This window comes from Oncorhynchus masou, chromosome 21 (genome assembly GCF_036934945.1).
Source record: "Oncorhynchus masou masou isolate Uvic2021 chromosome 21, UVic_Omas_1.1, whole genome shotgun sequence".
Taxonomy (NCBI): domain Eukaryota; kingdom Metazoa; phylum Chordata; class Actinopteri; order Salmoniformes; family Salmonidae; genus Oncorhynchus; species Oncorhynchus masou.
The window spans coordinates 31,659,849-31,685,887 of record NC_088232.1 but is presented as its reverse complement, the minus strand read 5'-3'; the positions used below and the strand labels follow the sequence as shown (position 1 = coordinate 31,685,887).

The window sequence follows — 26,039 nt, the reverse complement described above, 5'->3', positions numbered from 1 at the left end:
ACTTCTCCCCCGATTGCCTTTCCAGATCATGTCCAATCAATTGAATTTACCACAGGTGGACTTCAATCAAGTTGTAGAAGCATCTCAAGGATGATCAATGGAAACAGGATGCACCTGAGCTCAATTTCGAGTCACATAGCAACGGGTATGAATACTTATATAAGTTATTTCTGTTTTTTATTTTTATAAATGTGCAGACATTTAAAAAAAAACTTTTCACGTCTTCATTGCGGGATATTGTGTGTAGATTGATGCGGGAATTTTTTTAAATCCATTTTAGAATAAGGTTGTAACTGATAACTTTCTGAATGCACTGTATGCGTGAGTGTGTGGGTAGAGTCCAGTGAGTGTGCAGAGTCGGTATAAGAGAGTCCGTGTAAATAAAGCGTCAATACAATAGTCCAGGTAGATATCCAATATACATACTGTTGCAGGCTACACACCTGTTCTATTAATATACACACCATTTATATATATTTATACATCGGACTCTGGCATTGCTCGTTCTGATATTGCTCGTTTTGTCTTAATGTCTTGTTATTTTTTTAAACGTTTGAATCATGTGTTTATTGTTATTGTATTACTATAAACCACTGCACTGTTGGAGATAGAAACATAAGCATTTCGCTGCGATAACATCTGAATTCTGTGTATGCGATTCTATATGTATAGGCAAGTACTGAACTTATTTTTACATAACGTTTGCAGAGCTAGACTAATGGGATTTGAATTGAATGATCATGGGCTTCAAATATATCATATTCATCGTCTCCTCAAGCACAGGTAGAGAGAGGTTCACTCTAAACCCTTACCCCTACCCATTTTTATGTCAACTTCAATTTGATCGGGACGTCCCAAGGACCCGGATAGCAGGGGCGGGTGGCGATAGCGCGCGCTCCCGAAAAGGCAAAGAAAAAGTGGGAGGGGATAAGCAGCTGATCAGCTAGCTGCTATGCTAACTAGCTACAACATTGTTCCAAGCAACCTCTCCAGCGTGGCACCTCATGCCATTTCGAAGGAATTAAAACACATTCTTCTGCACTCATGTTTTGACTTTCCGCGATGGAGGCTTGACCTCTCCGAACTGCATTGATCAACGACACTTAAGGAAAACACAATTTACGGATTTAATTGTTTTAATAGCTACGTGGATTTTTTTTCGCTCATTTCCGTACGGGCCCGACAAACACAGTTTGATAGCTAACGTTAGCTAACGTCACAGTACAGTAGCTACTGATTGTTCGAGTTTGTGCTCAGAAAGTCGGTTGTCCTCATCCTGAAATGGACACAGGAGTTGTCCCCGAAAAGAAAAGGTACGTTAACCTCTAGTTTACTAGCTAGCCAATGTTAAAAAAATCTAAATGAATAGATAGCTAGCTTCTGTTATATTTTTTTAACGTTATATTTTGATGCGATTGCCTAGCTAACGTTACTACAGTAGCTAACTATATAGATAACAAGCTCAAGCTAGCCTAGCCAACTAGCTAGATAGACAACTATACTTTTTAAAAACATATAAATAAATAAAATAAAATATATACACACACACACCACGTTAGTTAGCTAGTAACTACCAGCTAGCTTGTTAGCTGTCTGATAGCTAACTAAGCTTCATGATGTTTTAATAAGCGATCGTTAACTTGCTAGGTTCTTCTCTCCGGTAAGGGACAGTGTACAGCCAAGAGGGGGGTATGTGATTCACTCTATCGCTGAAGTTCAGCGTTACAGCGCGATTAAAACGTCCAGGTCATTTTTGTTTGAGCTGACATACTGTTGTCCATGTAGTATATGTGGACACTCCTTCAAATTAATGGATTCGGCTATTTCAGCCACATCCGTTGCTGAAAGCTGTATAAAATCGAGCACACCGCCATGCAATCTCCATAGACAAACATTGTCAGTAGAATGGCCGTACAGAAGTTTTTCAACGTGGCATACTATCATTGTAATCCACCTTTCCACAAGTCAGCTCGTCAAATTTCTGCCCTGCTAGAGCTGCCCTGTTAAACAGTATGTGCGGTTATTGTGAAGTGGAAATGTCTAAGAGCAGCAACGGCTCAGCTGCAATGTCATAGGCTACACAAGCTCACAAAATGGGACAGCAGAGCGCATAAAAATTGTATGTCCTCGATTGCAACACTCACTACCGATTTCCAAACTGCCTCTGGAGGCAACGTCAGCACAATAACTTTGTCGGGAGCTTTATGAAATGGGTTTCCATGGCCGAGCAGCCGCACACAAACCTATCATCACCATTCGCAATGCCAAGCGTCTGCTGGAGTGGTGTACTCTGGAGCTGTGGAAACGCGTAATATGGAGTGATGAATCACGCTTCACCATCTGGCAGCCCGACGGACCAATCAGGGTTTGGCGGATGCCAGGAGAATGCTACCTGACCCAATGCTTCATGCCAACTGTAAAGTTTGATGGAGGAACAATGGTCTGGGGTTGTTTTTTGTGGTTCGGGCTTTGCCCCTTAGTTCCAGTGAAGGGAAAATGTAACACTGCAGCTTACAATAACATTCTAGACGATTCTGTTCTTCCAACTTCGTGTCAACAGTTTAGGGTAGTCCCTTTCGGGTTTCAGCATGACAATGCCCCCGTGCACAAAGCGAGGTCCATACAGAAATGTTTTGTTGAGATCGGTGTGGAAGAACTAGACTGGCCTGCACAGAGCCCTGACCTCAACGCCATCAAATACGTTTGGGATGAATTGTAACGCGACTGCGAGCCAGGCCTTATTGCTCAACATCAGTGTCCGACCTCACTAATGCTCTTGTCGCTGAATGGAAGCAAGTCCCTGCAGCAGTGTAACAACAACTAGTGTAAAGCCTTCCGAGAAGAAAAGTGGAGGCTGTTATAGCAGCAAGGGGAGGGACCAACTCCATGATTTCGGAATGGGATGCGAGTACTTTTTGCCATGTAGTGCATGCAGCGTTTACAGTGAATGCAGTCTCTGAACGCGGCAACATTGCCTTTAAATTTCTGTCGCACTATAGCGCTGAACTTCAGCGATACGGATTGAATCGAGCCTTACCCTGTTGGCTACCTTGACCTTCTTGGTCCTGAGAAGACAAATGTGACATGTTCAACCAAGGTATACACAGGAATGGTGATATGCCACACCTATCAGGTGGATTAATTATATTTGCAAAGGAGGAATGCTCACCAATAGGGATGTAAACAAATTTGTGCACAACAGTTGAGAGGAATAAGCTTTTTGTGAGTATGGAACATTTCTGTGGTTTATTTCAGCTCATGAAACATGGGACCAACACATTACGTGTTGCGTTTTATGTTTGTTCAGTGTAATTTGGTGTAGTCCTACAATGATGAGATGGCGCTGGAGAACAAGGCTGACGTTTTACATATTCCTAACCAATTGTTTTTTTTGTTTGTTTCTTTGTGTTTGTAACATTTTTTTATACTTACTTTGTACATAATGTTGCTGCTACCATCTCTTATGACCAAAAATATATTTTGGGCATCAGAACTGCTATTACTCACCACTCACTGCAAAAACTCATTCTGAGAGCCCCCACCTACCCACTAACGCAATGTGATCTTTCATGCTCATTTTTCAAAATAAAAGCCTGAATCTGTCTAAAGACTGACACCTTAGGGAAGGTGGTTGATATCCCTTTAAATGGAGGATGGGCATGCATAGGAACAGAAGGGTTTCAAAATAAGAGCCACTTTCTGATTGGATTTTCCTCAGGCTTTCGCCTGCAATATCAGTTCTGTTATACTCACAGACAATATTTTGACAGTTTTGGAAACTTTAGAGTTGACTATCCTAATCTGTCAATTATATGCATATTCTAGCATCTGGTCCTGAGAAATAGGCCGTTTACTTTGGGAACGTTATTTTTCCAAACATAAGTAGTACCCCCTAGCTTCAAGAGGTTAATTAACTAGTCTAACGCTCTAACCACCTGCCTCTCATTGCACTCCACGAGGAGCCTGCCTGTTATGCGAATGCAGTAAGAAGCCAAGGTAAGTTGCTAGCTAGCATTTAAATTTATCTTATAAAAAAAACAATCAATCAATCATAATCACTAGTTAACTACACAAGGTTGATGATATTACTAGTTTATCTAGCGTGTCTGGCATTGCATATAATCGATGCGGTGCGTGTTCGCGAAAAAGGACTGCCGTTGCTCCAATGTGTACCTAATCATAAACATCAATGCCTTTCTTAAAATCAATACACAGAAGTATATATTTTTAAACCTGCATATTTAGCTAAAATAAATCCAGGTTAGCAGGCAATATTAACCAGGTGAAATTGTGTCACCTCTCTTGCATTCATTGCACACAGTCAGTGTATATGCAACAGTTTGGGCTGCCTGGCTCATTGCGAACTAATTTGCCAGAATTCTACGTAATTATAACATTGAAGGTTGTGCAATGGAACAGGAATATTTAGACTTCCGTTAGATAAAATACGGAACGGTTCCGTATTTCACTGAAAGAATAAACGTCTTGTTTTCGAGATGATAGTTTCCAGATTCGACCATATCAATGACCTAAGGCTCGTATTTCTGTGTGTTATTATGTTAAGTCTAAGATTTGATAGAGCAGTCTGACTGAGCGATGGTAGGCACCAGCAGGCTCGTAAGCATTCATTCAAACAGCACTTTTGTGCGTTTGACAGCAGCTCTTCGCAATGCTTCAAGCATTGAGCTGTTTATGACTTCAAGCCTATCAACTCCCGAGATTAGGCTGGTGTAACCGATGTTAAATGTCTAGCTAGTTAGCGGGGTGCACGCTAATAGCGTTTCAAACGTCACTCGCTCTGAGACTTGGAGTGGTTGTTCCCCTTGCTCTGCATGGGCAACGCTGCTTCGAGGGTGGCTGTTGCCAATGTTTTCCTGGTTTGAGCCCAGGTAGGAGCGAGGAGAGGGACGGAAGCTATTCTGTTACACTGGCAATACTAAAGTGCCTATAAGAACATCCAATAGTCAAAGGTATATGAAATACAAATCGTATAGAGAGTCCAATAATAACTACCACCTAAAACTTCTTACCTGGGAGTATTGAAGACTCATGTTAAAAGGAACCACCAGCTTTCATATGTTCTCATGTTCTGAGCAAGGAATTTTAAACGTTAGCTTTTTTACATGGCACATATTTCACTTTTACTTCTCCAACACTTTGTTTTTGCATTATTTAAACCAAATGTTTCATTATTTGAGGCTAAATTATATTAAGTTAAAATAAGTGTTAATTCAGTATTGTTGTAATAGTCATTATTACAAATAAAAAATTGGCTCATTTTTAATCGGTATCGGCTTTTTTTGGTCCTCCAATCGGTATTGGCGTTAAAAAAATTGTAATCGGTCGACCTCTAGAATAAACACCCACTTCCCTCCTTTCTGCTAGCAAATGTGCAATCCTTGGAGAATAAAATCTACAAGTTACGCGGATGATTAAAATACCAACTGGACATTTAAAACTGTAACATCTTATGCTTCACGGAGTCGTGGCTGAACGACAACAAGATCAACATACAGCTGGCTTGGTTATGCGATATACCGGCAGGATAGAACAGTGGCGTCTGGTAAGACATGGGGAGGCAGACCTATGTATTTTTGTAAATAACAGCTGATGTAGAGTATCTCATGATAAGCTGTAGACTACCTACAGAGAACGTTTTCATCTGTATTCTTCGTAGCTGTTAACATACCACCACAGTCAGAGGCTGGCACTAAGACAGCATTGAATGAGCTGTATTTCTCAATTAGCAAACAAGAAAATGCTCAGCCAGAGGTGGAGCTCCTAGTAGCCGGGAACTTTAATGCAGGGAAACTTAAATTTGTTTTACCAAATTTCTCTCAGCCCTTAAATGTGCAACCAAAGGAAAAATAACTCTGGACCACCTATACTCCACACACAGAGATGCATACAAAGCTCTCCCTCGCCCTCCATTTGGCAAATCTGACCATAATTCTATCCTCCTGATTCCTGCTAACAATCAAAAATTAAAGCAGGAAGCACCAGTGACAAGAATTATTATTTTTTAAGTGGTCAGATGAAGCAGATGCTACGCTACAGGACTGTTTTGCTAGCCCAGACTGGAATATGCTTCGTGATTCCTCCGATGGTATTGAGGAGTACACCACATCGGTCACTGACTTTATCAATAAGTGCATTGAGGACGTCGTCCCTACAGTGACTGTACGTACATACCCCGGGACTCTAACCTGGAAGCGTAAAAGAAATCCCGCTATGTCCTCCAACGAACCATCAAACAGGCAAAGCATCAATACAAGGCTAAGATCGAATCGTACTACACGAGCTCTGATGCTCGTCGGATGTAGCAGGACTTGCAAACCATTCCAGACTACAAAGGGAAGCACAGTCGAGAGCTGCCCAGTGACATGAGCCTACCAGACAAGAACTTCTATGCTCACTTGAGGCAAATAACACTGAAACATGCATAAGGGCACCAGCTGTTCCGGAAGACTGTGATCACGCTCTCTGCAGCCGATGTAAGACCTTTTTAAACAGGTCAACATTCACTAGATGGGCCAGACACATTACCAGGACGTTTACTGCGAGCATGCGCTGACTAACTGGACAGTGTCTTCACTAACGTTTTCAACCTCTCCCTGTCCGAGTCTATAACACCAACATAGTGCCTTTGCCCAAGAACACTAAGGTAACCTGCCTAAAGGACTACCGACCCGTTGCACTCACGTCTGTAGCCATGAAGTGCTTTGAAAGGCTGGTCATGGCTCACATCAACACCATCATCCCAGAAACCCTAGACCCACTCCAATTTGCATACTGCCCTAACAGATCCACAGATGATGCAATCTCTATTGTACTCCACACTGCCCTTTCCCACTTGGACAAAAGGATCACCTATGTGAGAATGCTATTCATTGACTACAGCTCAGCGATCAACACCATAGTACCCTCAAAGCTCATCACTCAGCTAAGGAACCTGGGACTGAACACCTCCCTCTGCAACTGGATCCTAGACTTCCTGACGGGCTGCCCCAGGTGGTAAGGGTAAGTAACAACACATCTGCCATGCTGATCCTCAACACAGGAGCCCCTCGGGTGTGTGCTCAGTTCTCTCCTGTACTCCCTGTTCACTCAGGACTGCATGGCCAGGCACGACTCCAACACCATCATTAAATTTGTCGATGACACAACAGTGGTAGGCCAGATCAACGACCAGACAGCCTATAGGGAGGAGGTCAGAGACCTGGCCGTGTGGTGCCAGGACAGCAACCACTCCCTCAATTTGATCAAGACAAAGGAGATGATTGTGGACTACAGCAAAAGGACGGGGCACGCCCCCATTCTCATCGACGGGGCTGTAGTGGAGGAGGTTGAGAGCTTCAAGTTTCTTGTTGTCCAATTTACCAACAAACTAACGTGGTCCAAGCACACCAAGTCAGTCGTGAAGAGAGCACCACAAAACCTATTCCCCCTCAGGAGACTGAAAAGATTTGTCATGCGTCCTCAGATCCTCAAAAGGTTCTACAGCTGCACAATCGAGAGCATGGTTGCATCACTGCCTGGTATGGTAACTGCTCGGCCTCCAACCGCAAGACACTACAGAGGGTAGTGTGAACGGACCTGTACATCACTAGGGCCAAGCTTCCTGCCATCCAGGACCTCTATACCAGGCGGTGTTAGAGGAAAACCCTAAGATTTGTCAGACCCCAGCCACCCTAGTCATAGACTTCTCTGCTACTGCATGGTATGCGGTACCAGAGCACCAAGTCTCTAGGTCCAAGATGCTTCTCAACAGCTTCTACCCCCAAGTCATAAGACTCCTGAACATCCAATCAAATGGCTACCCAGACTATTTGCATTGCCCCCTCTTTTACCCTGCTGCTACTCTATCATCTATCCATAGTCACTTTCATAACTCTACCTGCATGTACATATTACCTCAACTAACCGGTCCCCCCCCCCGTATAGTCTCGCTATTGTTATTTTACTGTTGCTCTTTAGTTACTTTTTACTTTTATTTCTTATTCTTACTCATATTTTTTAAACTGCATTGTTGGTTAGGGGCTCGTAAGTAAGCATGTGACTACTAATATTTGGTATTTCAACTCTGTTATCTTGTCTGAAATATTATGAACATGTCTGAAATATTATGAACAATGTCATTGTGTAGAGGTTAATCTATTGGAAGATACTGCTGTTAGTGATTTTTCTTTCAAATATGGCCCATCTATAATTTCAGTGGTTTAGTTGCCATTGGCCCACTTAGAGTGAACCGAGGTAGGCTGGAAAATGGTTTTGTTTGTGTTGAGTATAACATTCTCTGGGTGTAGGTGGGTAGAATTTAGACATGTAGGGAATATATTTATGTATGTTGTGAGGTTTGACTCATACAGGGGGGTAAACGTGTTACCTTTTTATTGACCATTTAGTTCTTTTACGTAGAACTGCTAAAATGAATTCAGGAACATCCGCTCTACTTTCACAACACTGCTTTGCCCACAGGTTTTATATAAATGGAAAGCAAAACCATTGCAAAAAGTAGCAACGTTATTTTAATGTTATGGTACACTGATTTTGTGTGTGGCAGTCTACACAGGTTGTTGTGATCTGATTTCTTAATCACTGAGAGCCTGACGTCAATGGGAGTTCCTGGCACAAAGTGTGTGTGAAAATTCACTGGGTGAATTTAATTGGAACTTTCTGTGTACATTAGCCAAATGAAGGGAAAGGCCATTACGCTGAACATACCATCTGTTTTAATATTTTATATATATACATACATCCATACATACAAGTAGGCCTATCGGTATTTCATGATCTGTGGTCTTAAATATATTTATCATAGGGCGAGCCTACTTCCTGTTCTGTACTAAACCTGTACCTACAGGATGGACCTATCATGAGCTTCATTTTATACAAGCGCATCAACCCATAGCCTAGAGCGATTGTGTCTTGAGATTGAGCAATTTGGTTTTGTGAGATACATGCAGGCTGTAATACAATTTGTAGAAATCAGAAATGAGTAATTTATCACTGGTCAATTGAAAAGAGGTTAGAACAGCTTGTGAACAGTGTTTTGCTCAGTGCTCTACTGTCCTCTGGGGCACTTTACAGCCTGAAAGAGGTTATGTAACACAACAGACGAGGCTATGTTTTCCTTCACACTGGACGCTAGTGACGGATCACCCCAAACAGTTCCAAGTAAAAGCAGGTCAGTCCATTTTATTAATTCAGTCAGGGAATGGGGTTATGATAAAATTGATAATGCCTTTCTACAGCACTGAATGTGAGACTTGTCTTTTAACCCATGTCCACCTGTTTGCATGACTGAGCTTTATCCTCAAGTCTTATATAATATATTTGTTATTATAAAACAGGGCAATTAAGACTAACATTATACAACAGATGTGATGGTTAGGCCTATGCTATATCTGCGAGACAATGCATGTGCGTAGAGATGTTTTGTAATGGTGGCCTCTCTTAGCCTTTGTTTTCAGCCTATACTTGTGATTCTGATGAAGGATGAGGATCAATGCAGTGCTTTCCCTGCTTTTAGACAAAAGAAAAAACAGCCTCCCATCTGTACTGTGGATGGGGCAATGCACAAATAAAACTGCAGCAGAAGATTCCTGTATGCTGTATTTGCCTTTGTTTGTGCTGCACAGAGTTCACTTTGTAGAATTTGACCTCCAATCTAAACCAGCACCTTTTCAAATAGTTGTCCAGGGAATTCCTGTCTCTCTGCATAAGCCATAGTTGTCAGTTAAATCTGAATAGAATCCTTACAAATACTAAGCACAGAGATATTTTTCTAAATGCTAGGTTAGATTTTCATGTGGCTGATTTCCACAGGTGAAGACCTAGATACTCAGAATTTTTACATTTTGATCTGCCTCTTAGCAGCAGTGGTTGGTTAGTTGAAAGATATTGCTGTGGCCAGGTCTCTGTAACAGGGGCCCGGAGGGTGAGAAGTGTGTTTATGCTATGCAGAACTGGTTGCGTAACACACCGGATCATCTTTCAAACTCGGACCCCAGAGAGGCAGACAGTCAGGTCCTGATGTAGTCTGGCAGAGCTGACGTAGGAGAGTTCCCCAACTGGCGGCCTGCGGGAAGAATTGGGCCCATGGGTGGTTTTATTTGTCCCTCCAAGCTTTCTGAGCAAAAAAATAATATATACATTTGTATTGTTGGAAATGTAAGAACACCAGGAAATCAGCCCCAAATCATTTTAATTTAAGAAATATGTTCCCAAGTATTCTTACACAAGAGGGACACTTGATCGTATATACAAATGTAGGCAAAGTTTGAAATTGTTTTAGTCAAACATTATAACTGTTTAAGGATCTTGTGGTCAATGTGCAGTCCACTAATTATTTGTAATTATGTTCCGGGCCCCCCGATCATCCGCTCAACAACAAAAAATCGGCCAGCGGCTGAATCTTGTTGATTTTATCCCTGGTATAAATATTTGGCCTCCGCTGAGCTCCTGACCTGCAGTCAGCTTGAGGCACAGACTGACTGACTGCCAGCCTGTCTGTTTGACTTCAGGCTGAGGGAATGCATGAGTTCGTCTCATCCAGGGTTTCCATTAGCAAGTAATAGCCAGCTTTTGTCCTATTTATTAATGAATTAATATTAAATTGGTGCCTACCAATTGTCTGGGAGAAGGAAAAAATGGCATTGTGAAATAATGCTATTTAGCTTATTCATTGATGGAAATATCAGTGGAGGGGAAATACATTTGACTGGTCATGCTTATCGGTCTATAGGTTAATTAGCTTAATTAAGTGGAATTAAATTGGTTTGTGTGTACAGTATATTCGTTGTGTATCTTATCACATTGTGCAGCATACCGATACAGAGCCTTTGACTGGAGACTCTATCAGGGAGTGTGAGAGCTGCTGCCATAGCATCTCAACAGCCAATGCATAGGCAATGGCAGGCAGGCTTCGTCAGCACGTCACACCACTTTGCAATGAGCTGGAGGCAGTATGCATTTTAAAGGCATATACTTAATTGTTTGAAACTTGAATGTTTTCTTAAATATTATGAGGCATGTCTTACCTTGCTTCAAAGTAGCCTAGACACAATTAGACCATATCCATGGAGGCAATTATTTGATCAACTAACTTTCATTTTCCAGTAAGTAGCCAACTGGCACAATCATAGTCATATTAGTAACCCATGCTAGTTTGTTGCATATTAGATCTCCCTTCTTTCTAAATTTCAAACAGATATTTTCATCTGCCCTGTAAAACTGCTTGCATGTGCAGTGCTCTTTTGATAAGTGTTTTCTTACTAATTGCATTATAGAACAAACATTCACGTGTAGCCTACTGCCCTGTGCGCATTGCTGTGCTTAAATGTGAATAAATCATAGTTTAGCAACATTTTAAGCTAAACATTCTGTTCTGTGGCATCGCTCATATTTTTTTTACTTTTTTGTGTTTTTCTGTAGCCTAGACAAACTGACCAATAGAATAGGTCAACTTTTCTACTATGGGACATAGTCTAGTGATTTTGCCGTTCGTTACTCGTCTTGAAAAGTAAATGTAGACCGTTTATTTCTAACATCTTCAAATTGCGCATCAGAATTATTTAAGAAGGACCGCACATTGTTGCTTCCCTTTTTATATGAATTAGCATAATCTAAATGTAATTTCTGTCATTCTGAGCACTGGGTGGACTCGGTAAATTCTTCATATGTCTGTTAAAATACTGCTGGTCAAATTGTCCTTTGTCTCATCATGCACATTATGCAAAACCTGCAGACATTCAGTGAGAACAGGGCTCTACAGTGCAACCATTATATTCACATATGCGCCTAACTATTTTGCTGTGTGACCTAGACTTTCAATTTAAGATTCTTGCTTTAATAGCTGACATTTTTTTCATTGCTCCTACATTTTTCAACTTGAAGAATTCCAAATATTTTGGTCACAAAGCAGATCTTCATCTAGGCTATACCGACACACAGGTGGATCAGCTTCTGTCAATAACTGTTGAGTAGGGACGTGTTTCTGTACTCTAAAAATGTTGGGAAATGTGCAGGCGAGTAGTGCATTTTTATATGAAAACAATGTCAATTCAATTATCTGATGCATTTTCTTCATTTACAGACAGCCTCTAAACATAATTATGTTACTGTAACTTTGTAACAGATCAATTACATTTCAAGTTTTGGAGAGCTTTTATATTGTCTTTATTTTTGTGGGGAATGCTGCACACTTTGTTTGATTTACGCTCCTTAATGTAGGGTTATGAGTCCAACTCAGCAGAATCCCCTGGTATGCATTGGTGTCTACAATCTCTACATGCCTCTATACATCCGGGCAAAACCGGCAATAAGCAAAGCATGTGATCACATTTGGGAGATAAAAATGGAGACTCTGAAGGGGATTGAAAGATGTTTTATTGTCTTTGTTTTCAGCAGACCTTTTTTCAACATTAATAAAGCCTCCTTTCAATTCCCTTGGAGCTTTTCTAAAATACAGTGCATTCAGAAAGTATTCAGACCCTTGACTTTTTTCACATTTTGTTACGTTACAGCCTTATTCTAAAAATTAATTATAGTTTTTCACCTCATCACTCTACACACTACCCCATAATGACAAAGCAAAAACAGGTTTTTATACTTTTTTGCAAATGTATTAATTAACTCACATATGTATTCAGACCCTTTACTCAGTTGAAGCACCTTTGGCAATTATTACAGCCTCGTCTTCTTGGGAATGACTCTACGAGCTTGGCACACCTGTATTTGGGGAGTTTCTCCCATTCGTCTCTGCAGATGTCAAGTTGGATGGGGAGTGTCGCTGCACAGCTATTTTCAGGTTTCGCTGAGCGCTCTGGAGCAGGTGTTCATCAAGGATCTGTTCATCTCTCCCTCGATCCTGTCTATTTTCCCAGTCCCTGCCACTGAATAACACCCCCACGGCATGATGCTGCCACCACCATGCTTCACTTGTATGGATGGTGCCAGGTTTCCTCCAGGTGTGAAGCTTGGGTTTCTGGCTAAGAGTTGAATCTTGGCTTCATCAGACCAGAGAATCTTGTTTCTCGTGGTCAGAGTCCTTTAACCTGTTGAAACTCCCCATCCGGGATCGTGACTAAAGCCTCAGGCTCATTAGCATAACGCAACGTTAACGATTTCTGAAAATCGCAAATAAAATGAAAATAATGCGTCTGCTCTCAAGCTTAGCCTTTTCTTAACAACACTGTCATCTCAGATTTTCAAAATATGCTTTTGAACCATAGAAATTGACTAATTTGTGTAAGAGTATGCAAAGCTAGCATAGCATTTTGAGTAGCATTTAGCACGCAACATTTTCACAAAAACCAGATAACCAAATAAATAAAATCATTTACCTTTGAAGAGCTTCGGATGTTTTCAATGAGGAGACTCTCAGTTACATACCAAATGCGCAGTTTTTCCTGAAAGCGTCTGTGTGTAGGAGAAATCGTTCCGTTTTCTACATCGCATCTGGCTACCGAAACGAACCGAAAATTCAGTCACCTACAACGTCAAACTTTTTCCGAATTAACTACATAATATCGACCGAAACATGGCAAACGTTGTTTGGAATCAATCCTCAAGGTGTTTTTTCACATATCTCTTCATTGATATATCGTTCGTGGAAGCTTGCTTTCCTCTCTGAATCCCATGGAAAAATACTGGCAGCTGACTTTTGCGCACCAATTTCGGCGCAGGACACCGGGCGGACACCTGGTAAATGTGGTCTCTTTTGGTCAATCTTCCAATGATCTGCCTACAAATACGTCACAATGCTGCAGACACCTTGGGGAAACGACAGAAAGGGCAGACTTACTCCTCTCGCATTCACAGCCATATAAGGAGACAATGGAAAACAGAGCCTCAAAAATCCTGCTCATTTCCTGGATGCCGTCTCATCTTGGTTTTGCCTAAAGCTCACGTTCTAGGGCACGCACAGAAAATATCTTGGTAGTTCTGGACACGTCAGAGTGTTTTCTTTCAAAAGCTACCAATTATATGCATAGTCGAGCATCTTTTTGTGACAAAATATCTTCTTTAAAACGGGAACGTTTTTCATCCAAAAATGAAATAGCGCCCCCAGAGCATCAAGAGGTTAAGTGCCTTTTGGCACACACCAAGTGTGCCTTCATGCCTTTTACTGAGGATTGGCTTCAGTCTGGCCACTCTACCATTACTGCCTGATTGGTGGAGTGCTGCAGAGATGGTTGTCCTTCTGGAAGGTTCTTCCATCTCCACAGAGGAACTCTGGAGCTCTGTCAGACTAACCATCAGGTTCTTGGTCACCTCCTTGACCATGGCCCTTCTCCCCCGGTTGCTCAGTTGAGCTAGGCGGCCAGCTTTAGAAAGTCATGGTGGTTCCAAACTTCTTCCATTTAAGAATGATGGAGGCTAGAGGCTACTGTGATCTTGGGGCCCTTCAATGTTGTAGACATTTTCTGATAACCTTCCCCAGATCTCTGCCTCAACACAATCCTGTCTCGGAACTCTGCGGACAATTCCTTTGACGTAATGGCTTGGTTTTTGCTCTGACGTGCACTGTCAACTGTAAGACCTTATATAGATAGGCGTGTGCTTTTTACAAAATCATGTCCAATCAATTGAATTTACCACAGGTGGACTTATATCAGAAGGTCTGAATACCTATGTGAAGGTATTTCTGTTTTAATAAATTTGCCCAAATTTCCTAACCGGTTTTTGCTTTGTCGTTCAAATTAAATTTTATTGGTCATATACACATGGTTAGCAGATGTTTTTGTGAGTGTAGCGAAATGCTTGTGCTTCTAGTTACGACAGTGCAGTAATATCTAACAATTCCACAACAACATGTACCTACTACACACTCTAAGTAAGGAATGGAATATAGACAAATATATGGATGAGCAATGTCAGAGCGGCATAGGCTAAGATGCAATAATATAGAATACAGTATATACATATAAGTTGAGTAATGCAACATATGTATACATTATTAGTGGCGTTATTAAAGTGACTAGTGTTCCATTTATTAAAATGGCCAATGATTTTAAGTCTGTATGTTGGCAGAAGCTTGTATGTGCTAGTTAGTGGTGGCTGTTTAATAGTCTGATGGCCTTGAGATAGAAGCTGTTTTTCAGTCTCTCGGTCCCTGCTTTGATGCACCTGTACTGACCTCGCCTTTTGGATGATAGCGGGGTGAACAGGCAGTGGCCTGGGTGGTTGTTGTCCTTGATGATCTTTATGGCCTTCCTGAGACATCGGATGGTGTAGGTGTCCTGGAGGGCAGGTAGTTTGCCCCCGGTGATGTGTTGTGCAGACCGCTCCGCCCTCTTGGGAGCCCTGCGGTTGTGGGCGGTGCAGCTAACTTTCCTATATGGGGTATTGTGTGTAGATAGTTTTTTATTTTGTAATAAAATGTGGAAGGGGTCTGAATATTTTTGAATGTCTGTATGAAGCCTGTAATTGAGCTTTATTACACCAGCCTGTATGTTTTAACATCCCCTCCCTTAATGGAGAATCACTCTGGCCTATTTTTGTATTCGGACCTCTAAGGGACCGATCATAGAGAATCCAAGGTCCAGCTTGCATTCTTAGATTTGTTTCACGTTTCAGAAGAGGCTCCTTTGTTCCTGCAATGGTCATTGTTGCATGCAGTGTACACTTAGGAGGCAATCTGCCCAGTAGTCTGTCGTTTATTTCATTTTTTAAATCCAAGTAGACTGGTGAATGGCGCTATAGGTGTAGGGCTCATTGTAATGGCTGGAATGGTATTAAAGGAATGGAGTCAAACACTTTTTTTTGTTTTCATGTGTTTGTTTGTTACTGTTCCATTGATTCCATTCCAGCTCTTACAATGAGCCTGTCCTCCTATAGCTCCTCCCACCTGCTTCCTCTGTAAGTGTATGTGTTCCAAAAGAGCCCTGTCTGTCCCTCCCTTGCTGTCTCAGTAGTGGAAGATGGGACTGTTGGCAGCAAATGTTAGGATGATAGGCGGTGCACCAAGCAGGCAGAGTGGAGGGAGTACTGCACATCACACACAACCAAGCTCAGTCTCCTTGGCAATCACTCCATGGGTTATCTCTGCGCTTCCAATAAGACATCAGACTGAGCCAGCGTATGTAAATGAGCCTGCTGTGGTGAGATGGCTGGACAGAGAGCTTGTTGCTGACCCTGCATCCTTCCCCACTGTGTCTGGCCAGTGGCTGAGTGAGCAGCTCAGAGTAGAGCAGGCAGACACAACAACAATGCAAGCCCTGGTGGTGTGTGTTTGGTCTGGACCCAGACTCTAACTTGCCTTGATTGTCCTGTCTCCAACAGCAGGGTGAGCTCGGACCGGAGGAAGGAGAAGTCCCGGGATGCGGCGCGTTGCAGGAGGGGGAAGGAATCTGAGGTGTTCTACGAGCTGGCCCAGGAGCTGCCCCTGCCCCACAGCGTCACCTCCAACCTGGACAAGGCCTCCATCATGAGACTGGCCATCAGTTACTTGCACATGAGGAATCTGCTGAGCACAGGTCAGTACCCCAGGGGAAGGAGGGGGAGGATATATATGTTTGTAGTGTCCAAAGTACCTTGGAGGTTACGTGGTGGGTGTAAGAGAGAGAGAGATGGTGAAGAGATGAGCAGCCTTTGTTAGCCAGGGCAGCTCTGGGAGATCTATGAACTTGCAGACAGGAGGATATAGATCCTTTTGTCCTCCTGCCTCTGTGCACTCTTTCTGTGTATGTCCTAGTGCCTTGCCCCACAAGCATGTGCGTTGGCTTGTAATCATATATCCCGGTCACCACGCGGTCCCTTCTGCTACCTCCTCCTTATTCTTTCTCTCTAGACGATGAGGAGGAGCAGGAGGAGAGTGAAATGGACTCCCAGCTGAATGGCTCCTATCTGAAGGCTATAGAGGGCTTCCTCATGGTGCTGTCTGAGGACGGGGACATGATCTATCTCTCTGAGAATGTCAACAAGTGCTTGGGTCTGGCGCAGGTAGGTTTTCTGCTCCATTAGTCAGAGACCACTGACTAGGACAGACCGATAAATAATGCAGATCTTTTTGCTTTTCTTCCCTTGGCTTGAACATGTTTGTTTCTAAATGTCTTTCCTCTCTGTCCATGGGCAGATTGACCTGACAGGACTTAGTGTGTTTGAGTACACACACCCCTGTGACCATGAGGAGCTGAGGGAGATGCTGGTACACAGAACAGGTGAGACGCCCCTATGAAAACACAAACTAAGGTTTCTCCTGAAACAACTGTGTTACACATAGCACTCTGGGATATCAGAGTAACAAATAGTGCAGCGCTGAAGTTTAGCAGCTCAGAGCAAAACCAAGTCGGAACCGGTTATCATTTCCCCCACCATCCCTGAGGTCAGTGATTAGTGGGCTACAGTCTTCCCATGGCATTCACTCTGCTTCACTGGTAAACTGCTACATTCCTTTTTGCACATCACACCAACACTAAATGTAATTTTTTATTTCTTCACCTCAGTCTCATCTCTCTCTCCTCTGTCTGTTCAGGGACCTCTAAAAAGTCCAAGGAACCAAACACAGAACGCAGCTTCTTCTTGCGGATGAAATGTACCCTCACCAACAGGGGGCGCACTGTCAATGTCAAATCAGCCACCTGGAAGGTTCTCCACTGCTCAGGCCATGTGCGGGTCCATGAATCCCCAGCTGAGCAGAGCCCCGGTGGGCACAAGGAGCCATCCGTCCCCTACCTGGTGCTGGTCTGTGACCCCATCCCCCACCCCTCCAACATCGAGGCGCCGCTGGACACCAAGACTTTCCTCAGCCGCCACACACTGGACATGAAGTTCACCTACTGTGATGAGAGGTGAGACTGAGACCTACCACTCCACTGACTGTAGCACCAACGTAATGTAGTAGAATAATACTGAATCTTGCACAAATCTTTATTCCATATCAGGGCTATTGCTGTAAGAATATGTTGCATAAAAAATGTTTTCCCTGAAAAGTAAAATGACTTGTATTCGCACACAAATATGTGAGGAAAAGAATAAGTAGCTCCTGAATGTAGTGCCACATGGTGTCCAATAAACAGTAGGATTAACCTGTCCCCTATCTCTGTGTTGTCAAGGATCACTGAGCTGATGGGCTATGATCCCGAGGACCTGTTAAATCGCTCTGTGTATGAGTACTACCATGCCCTGGACTCAGACCACCTCATGAAGACCCATCACAACTGTAAGCACCCCTACCAAAACATGACCATGCAAAGATATTCCCCCGGAAAGCAGACAGGCTGGAAATGTCCAATGTTGGCAATAGGCTTCGGTACATAATACAATGTTCAAGCTACTTGCAGTCTCTTTTCTCATAGTTTTTTCTCACCCTCTTCTTTCTTTGTCTCTCCAGTGTTTGCGAAGGGCCAGGTGAGCACAGGCCAGTACCGCATGCTGGCTAAGAGAGGAGGCTTTGTGTGGGTGGAGACTCAGGCCACTGTTATCTACAACAACAAGAACTCCCAGCCCCAGTGTGTTGTGTGTGTCAACTATGTGCTCAGGTATAGTTATGGACCCCAGGGTGTGTTTTAAATAGGCTAGTTTGAAGGGGGGGTTTAAACTGTCTGGGGGACTGACTCCACTAGGTTTTGACTCAACCAATCAGATGTTCACTTTGTAAGGGGGAGTAATAATTGATATGTAACTGTTTTTGGCTCCTGCTACAGTGGCATTGAGGAGGAGAAGATGATGCTCTCTCTGGAGCAGACGGAGGATATGAGGCCTGTGAAGAAGGAGCTGGAGGAGGAGGAGAGCTCTGAGCCAGAGGTGTCCCCTGTGCTCCTGAAGGAAGAGAAGAGCCCAGAGCTGGATGTGATCAAGCTGTTTACCCGGGCGGTGGAGACCCAGCCCCTGTCCAGCCTGTATGACCGCCTGAAGGAGGAACCAGAGGCCCTCACCCTTCTGGCCCCGGCCGCTGGAGACACCATCATCTCCCTGGACTTCAGCAGCCCCGGTCAGTAAAAATGAACAAGATAATTAGTGATAGGACTCAAACTTTACAGGTCCCAACACAGACTCTCTGACCCCCTCTTTCCTGTCCCTGCAGACTCTGACATCCTGCAGAAGGAGGTGCCTCTCTACAAGGATGTGATGCTGCCCTCCACCAGTGACAAGCTGGCCCTGCCACTCTCTCTGCTGCCCCCCAGTGATCAGCACCTGGTCCCCAACACCTCAGTGGACACCACTGAGGTGTCCATTGGTCCAGATTCCTCCAGCACCCCAGGCAGCCACAGCTTCACTGAGGTGAGCAGGGATATCACATCCAGACAGAGACCCTTTGGAACTGCCTATCAGGAAATCAATGGAAAGTTTATATGTCAAAAATACTTCTGTTCTCTAATACTAGTCTTTAACCAATGTAATGTCATCTGCAGCCTGACAGCTCATTGGACTTCTGTTTTCCAATGGAGTCTGACATCAGTGCTGAGTTTAAACTGGACATGGTGGAAAGACTGTTTGCCATCGACCCAGAGCCAAAGACTCCTTTCACCTTACAGGTACGGTACCTATCTATGGTGAGACATTGTGGGTAGACTAGCTGTATTAATATACATTTCAAAAATCCTCACTATTTGTAAGTTTGCTACAATATCCATGTGTGACGATCAGGAACATTTCACAAGTTTGAGTTACACACTCAGCATTAGAGTCAATATGGGCCAGCATCCCTGTGGAATGCTTTCGACACCTTGTGGAGTCCATGCCCTGATGAATTGATCCTATAAAGGGAGGGGGGGGGGGGTTTCAACTCAGTATAAGGAAGGTGTTCTTAATGTCTTGTACACTCAGTGTATGACTTGAATGTGAGTTTGAATTCTTTGGTCAATCGTATGCATATGGTCACTTATGGACTTCACCATCATCTCAGTACAATGGTAGACCCGAATGAAACACAATCACACCACTCTCACTTGAGTATCTTACCTAGTTATTTTCAGACCTAATTTTGTACTTTTGTAGCTTTGTCAACTATGTGTGTGTTTTCTATACCAGTTTAAGCCACTCCCTGTAGGCTTTACAGACACTCCCCACCCCTTGGCTACAACCCTTTTAATTTAGTTTACACTGTGGGCACAACCCATGTGGATTCCTGGTCTCTGGCAGCGTTTGGAACTGCCGATCTGCGGTCAAGAACGCAGAGTTCATCTCAGCCTCTGCTGACCTTCGGTCCCTTGACTTTTTGGCCCTGACAGAGACATGGATCACCCCTGAGAACACTGTTACTCCAGCTGCTCTCCATCTGACTACGTTTTCTCTCCTAGTCCGAGAGCATCTGGTTGTCGTGGTGGTGGAACAGGGCTACTCATTTCTCCTGAAGTGGAGATTTTCTACATTTCTCTACTCACCTGTCCATCTCCTCATTTGAATTCCATGCTGTCACTCACTTGTCCGCTCAAGCTTAACATTGTCATCGATTGCCCACCAGGTGCTCTTAGAGTTCCTCAATGAGCTTGACACCTTAATAAACTAATTTCCTGACAATGGCTCACCTCTCTTCATACTTACCGACTTCAACCTCTCGGCGTCTGCCTTAATTTATTTCCAACCTTGCCTCTTTTGACCTCACCCTTTCCCAGTCCCCCTCCCACTTTCCCAGTCCCCCTCCCACTCACAAGGCAGGTAATACGCTTGACCTCACCCTTTCCCAGTCCCCTCCCACTCACAAGGAGGTCAAGCGTATTACCTGCATCTTAACTAGGGGCTATTCACCTACTAATTACACTGCAACCCCCCTCCAGGTCTCTGATCACTACTTTGTTTCATTTTCTGTCTCCCTCTCCTCCAACCCTAACCACTCAGCCCCTACCCAGATGGTCATGCGCAGCTGAAATCTTCGCTACTTTCACCTCTTCTATCCTATCATCTCCCTTCTGCTAAATAATTCTCCCTCCTGATTCTGCCTCTTCGACCCTACGATTCTCCCTTTCCGCAGCCCGTGACTCATACGGTCTCCTTTCCTCCCGTCCGGCTCAGCCCTCCTCACCTGCTCTCTGGCTGAGTGTCTCTGCGAGTTTACAGAACAGGGCTGCGGGCAGGAAAACTAAACTTCTGTAGGACCTATCATCCTGTCACTACCTGCTCTTGCTCTGTATCTGCTGCTAAAGCCACTTTCTATGACTGTAAATTTCAAGCTTCTGCCTCTAACCCTTCTCCTCCCTCCCTAATCCTCCACCCCCTTCCTCCTTCTCTGCAGAGGACTTTGTCAGCCACTTTGAAAAGAATGTTGATGACATCTGCTCCTCATTCACTCAGCCTAATGAGTCCACTGGTCCCACTCACTCAGAACCACCCTACGCCTTGACCCCTTTCTCCCCTCTCTCTCCAGATGAAGTCATGTGACTAATGAGGTCCAGCCGCCCAACAACCTGCCCGCTCAACCCAGCCCCTCCTGCCTTCCCCAGAGCATCTCTGGGAACTTCTGTTCCCTCGTCAACTCATCCATGACCACTGGCTGCGTCCCCTCTGACTTCAAAATGGCCAGAGTCACTCCCCTCCTCAAGAAACCAACACTAAACCCTTCTGACGTCAACTATGGACCGGTGTCCCTTTTATTTCCATAACACTAGAGCGTGGTGTCTCTGACCAACTCTCTCGCTATCTCAGAACAATCTTCTTGACCCTAACCAAGACTGCTCTTCTCTGTGTCAGTCTCTCCTCACTGCCAAAGCTGACTCTCTCCTCTGTTCTCATCCTCCTAAATCTATCCTCAGACTGCGATGCCGTAAACCATCAGATCCTCCTCTCCACCCTCAGGGCTGGGCGTCTCAGGCTCTGCACACTCTTGGATTGCATCCTACCTGGCAGGCTGCTCCTACCACTGACATGGAGAGGATCTGTGTCTGCTCCACGTACTCTCACTACTGGTGTCCCCCAAGGCTTGGTTCTTGGCCCTCTTCTCTCTATACACCAAGCCACTCTGCTCTGTCATATCCTCACATGGTCTCTCCTATCGTTGCTATTCTAATGACTTTCAACTACTTTTTTCTTTCCCCCCTTCTGACACCCAGGTGGAGACAAGTATCTCTGCATGTCAGGCCGATATCTCCGCTTGGATGTGGTCCTACCACCTCAAGCTCAACCTCGACAAGACGGAGCTGCTTTTCCTCCCGGGTAAGGCCAAGACCTTGCCATCGCGTTTGAAAACTCCACGGTGTACCCCTTTGAGAGTGCAAGAACGTTCGCGTGACTCTGGACAACACCCTGTCGTTTTCAGCAAACATCAAAGCAGTGGCTCACTCCTGCAGGTTCATGCTCTATAACATCCGTGGAGTACGACCCTACCTCTCACTGCGGCGCGTGTCCAAATCCAGCTACTTGTTATCTCCAGTCTGGACAACTGCATCTTACTGTTGGCTGAGCTCCCCGCTTGTGCCGTCAAACCCCTGCAATTTATCCAGAATGCTGCAGCCCGGCTGGTGTTCAACCTTCCCAGGTTCTCCCATACTCCTCCAGTCGAAGCTCGCATCCACTACAAGATCATGGTACTTGCCTACGGAGCAGCAAGAGGAACTGTCTCTCCATACCTTCAGGCTATGCTGAAACCCTACACCAGTGTTCCCTGACTGGCAGTCCGTGGGCCGAAGTTTTCTGAGCAAAAATACATGTAATTTTTTTCAAATGTTCATTGTCGGACATGAAATCTTTAAAAACACCTGGAAATCAGCTTCAATTGATTTTTCATTTTGGGAATCTATTCCCAAGTATTCCCACGCATAGTAGAGACACGTGATTGTATACAAATGTATTGAAATGATCATGTTTTAGTCAAATTGTATATCTCTTTGTGATTCTAGCATTCTGTTCTGCCACCTCTGGTCTCTTGGGTCTCTCGCCCCCCTACTAGTGCTGACTTTGCTGGTAGCTACTTTATTGAGGAACATCTTACTGAGTATGACTGATATGTGGTCCCACCTAGTTATCTTAAGATGAATGCACTAACTGTAAGTCGCTCTGGATAAGGGTGTCCGCTAAGTGACTAAAATGTCAATGTAAATCAGCTGGTATGAGGAAAAGAACTTGATTCAGGGAAGAGATGATCTGATATGTGCTTGTTTCCACCTGTAGGCCATGGAGGACCTGGACCTGGAGATGTTGGCTCCGTACATCCCCATGGATGATGACTTCCAGCTGCGCACCCTGTCCCCAGAGGAGCCTCTGTCTTGTGGCCCAGCCCAACCCCTAGAGTGCTCTTCTGTGCACCTCACCCAGGAGGTCCACAGCTACCCTGGCTCCCCCTTCAATGCCCCAGGCAGCCTGGCAGCTTCCCCAGCCCTGGCAGCCCCGGAGCCAGCAGATAGCCCTTGCCCTGCTTCCTTACTCACCAAGATGTAAGCCCCCCTACACACACACACACAGACACACTCCCTCAAACTGAGCCTCTCCTCAAAACAAAACACTGTGCTGACATGGTGTGTGACTGACATTTTGTGCTCCAGGGTGCCTCAGATTGACAGGGAGATCTCCCTTAGATCACTGGCCTCCCAGAATGCACAGCGCAAGAGGAAGATGTCTCTGTCTCAGGCTGTCGGAATAGTAAGTGTGTAGGAAAGTTCTTATCAATTCATTATGTGTAAAATGTTTTCCATTTTAGTTGAGATATTGTGTTCAAAAACATTTTGGCTCATATTGAGTGCTTATCTGAATCTGTTTTTCCCAGGGGGGATTGCTCCAGGACCGTCCTGGTCCAGGTAAAAAGCTCAAAGTGTCTGAGCTGAGCCATGCTGATGCTCCCTCCAACAGGACCATACTGCTCCTGCCTACAGGTAGTTTGTCCTCGAACACCAAACAGCCAAGGCCTGGTATTATGCCTCTGCATGTTTTACACATCGTTTACATGAAACAATGACACTATTGACCCATATTCTCTTGTTTCTCTTAGACCTGGCAAGCCGTCTGCTTGGCATCTCATCGGAGGGCAGCGGCTCACCCTTCACCCTTCCTCAGCTGACCCGATATGATTGTGAGGTCAACGCCCCCGTGGGGGGTCGCCAGCTCCTGTTGCAGGGTGAGGAGCTCCTGAGTGCCCTGGACCAAGTCAACTGAGTCAACGCTTAGCCTGCCCCCTGCTGGACCAGACCAGACACTACAACTTCTCCTCATTCACTCTGTCCCCACCCGCTGCCCCTTTGTCTCTCTCTGTATCAGTGATCTTATAGTTTGGCTGCTGTCTGCATCCACCAAGTGATATCTGCAGCGTTGGAGTTAGTGTTGGGGATGTTGTAGTGTTTGCAGGTAGAGGCACCTAATTGTTTCTTTCTCGGGAGTCTCTGACAGCAAACGTATGGCACCTCCATGGATGGCTCTGTTGTATCAGGTCTCCATGAAAACCGGCGGTGCTACTGCCAGCAGTGTATTGTAAGCTTCAGTCGCACAATTTATATTTTCTTAAAAAGAAAAAAAGATTACCAGCAATCTATATTAAGCCTTTTAAAAAGTAGTTTTAATGGAATTTCAACCATTTTACTTTACTTTTTCCTCTGCATTCTTATGTCGTGTATAACAATACTATTTGGTCCAGAAGGTATTTTTGAATGTTCTATCCCCATTACTGGTTAACAGTATTTTAGGCAAATGCATTAAATGTGTAGTCATTCAGTACTTGTCACTTTATTACTTTACTACTGTATGTGTGTGTTTGTTACTGTGCATAGACCAGGGGAACATTCAGAGATTGCTTAAATGCCTTGTCATGAATAATAAATACATGTGCGCGGTATAATTAGATCTATATCCGTTTGTTTTTAAGATTGGAGGATTGGCCCCTCAGTTTGATCATGTAATCAATACATTTTTAGTTGTCAGACCCAAATGGCTTATTTAGATTGAAGTAACATGTACTTCTTTAGCACCATCATATGATCATATTTTACCAGTATAATTCTCATTTATTAGTAGCAAGTGTTACTCTTGCATACCTGTTGTCTGTTTTATGGTATTGGTCCACATACTGCAGTTTTGGGTTTCTTTCATGCTTCCTGTTGCTGTCTAACATAAAATTACTCCCAAAAAATGATCATAGCCTTGGTTGTTTTTCTTAAATATTTCAACTCTTTAATGTGAACATGGAATATTGTGATGTCATTATTGTATTACACAAGCAATGAAAAATGTATATTATACTGAGCCTAACAAACCTCTTAATAGTTTATTAGATGCTTTACATTTGTCCTATTACACACATGTAAGTGTGAATTGGAAATGACACACTCAAAGTGGGGTCAGAACCAGGGATCAGCCATTATTGACAGCAGCTCTAGAGCAATTAGGGGTAATTGTCTTCCTCAAAGGCACATCAACAGATTTTTCACCTCGTCTTCTCAGGGATTTGAACCGACAACATTCCTGCCCCAACACTCCTATCAGCTAGGCTACCTGCCACTCTGATAAATGCTTGAAATATATACTGAACTGCGCCAAATGGCACAGCGGTCTAAGGCACTGCATCTCAGTGCAAGAGGCGTCACTACAGTCCCTGGTTCGATTCAAGGCTGTATCATCTCTGGACGTGATTGGGAGTCCCATTGGGCAGTGCACAATTGGCCCAGCGTTGGCCGGGGTGGGCGTCAAATGTAAATAAGAATTTGCCTAGTTAAATAAAATTTAAAAATGCAACATGTAAAGTGTTAGTGCGATGTTTCATGAGCTGAAACAAAAGATCCCAGATCTGACACGTGGCATATCAAGAAGCTGATCAAAAAGCATGCTTTAAAATGTGCAGATGTCTCAAGTTTTGAGGGAGTGTCTCTGAATGTCGAACACTTTTTTGGTTACTACATGATTCCATATGTGTTATTTCATAGTTTTGATGTCTTCACTATTATTCTACAATGTAGAAAATAATAAAATAAAGAAAAACCCTTGAATGTGTAGGTGTGTCCAAACTTGACTGCTACCGTATACAAAGTATGTGGATACCCCTTCAAATTAGTGGATTCAGCGACACCCGCAACGGGTCGAGCAGACAACCATGCAATCTCCATAGACAAACATTGGCAGAATGGCTTTACTGAAGAGCTCAGTGACTTTCAACGTAGCACTGTCAGGATGTCACCTTT

At 43.9% G+C, this 26,039-nt stretch overlaps 1 protein-coding gene across 2 annotated transcripts; it reads left to right on the top strand.

The window, feature by feature from the left end:
* The first annotated feature begins 941 nt into the window (after positions 1-941).
* LOC135508135 (hypoxia-inducible factor 1-alpha) lies at positions 942-24,997 on the top strand. Of its 2 annotated transcripts, none has more exons than XM_064928125.1 (14): positions 942-1,313; positions 16,288-16,481; positions 16,796-16,947; positions 17,081-17,165; positions 17,480-17,795; positions 18,060-18,166; positions 18,338-18,485; positions 18,651-18,937; positions 19,031-19,227; positions 19,359-19,481; positions 23,050-23,312; positions 23,421-23,517; positions 23,642-23,747; positions 23,864-24,997. In XM_064928125.1, the coding sequence occupies exons 1-14, from the start codon at positions 1,282-1,284 to the stop codon at positions 24,025-24,027; spliced, it is 2,271 nt and encodes a 756-aa protein (XP_064784197.1). In that variant the 5' UTR covers positions 942-1,281; the 3' UTR covers positions 24,028-24,997. The 2 variants fall into 2 exon arrangements, with proteins under 2 accessions (XP_064784197.1, XP_064784196.1); XM_064928124.1 differs by lacking the exon at positions 942-1,313 and adding an exon at positions 9,091-9,187.
* The last annotated feature ends 1,042 nt before the right edge of the window (positions 24,998-26,039 follow it).

Bases quoted from the DNA above. Each gene is read 5' to 3' on its own strand.
- LOC135508135 (XM_064928124.1), top strand. From the start codon at position 9,126: ATGTTTTCCTTCACACTGGACGCTAGTGACGGATCACCCCAAACAGTT. The intron at 9,188-16,287 runs GTCAGTCCATTT...TGTCTCCAACAG, and splicing joins ACAGTTCCAAGTAAAAGCAG to CAGGGTGAGCTCGGACCGGA. The intron at 16,948-17,080 runs GTAGGTTTTCTG...GTCCATGGGCAG, and splicing joins AGTGCTTGGGTCTGGCGCAG to ATTGACCTGACAGGACTTAG.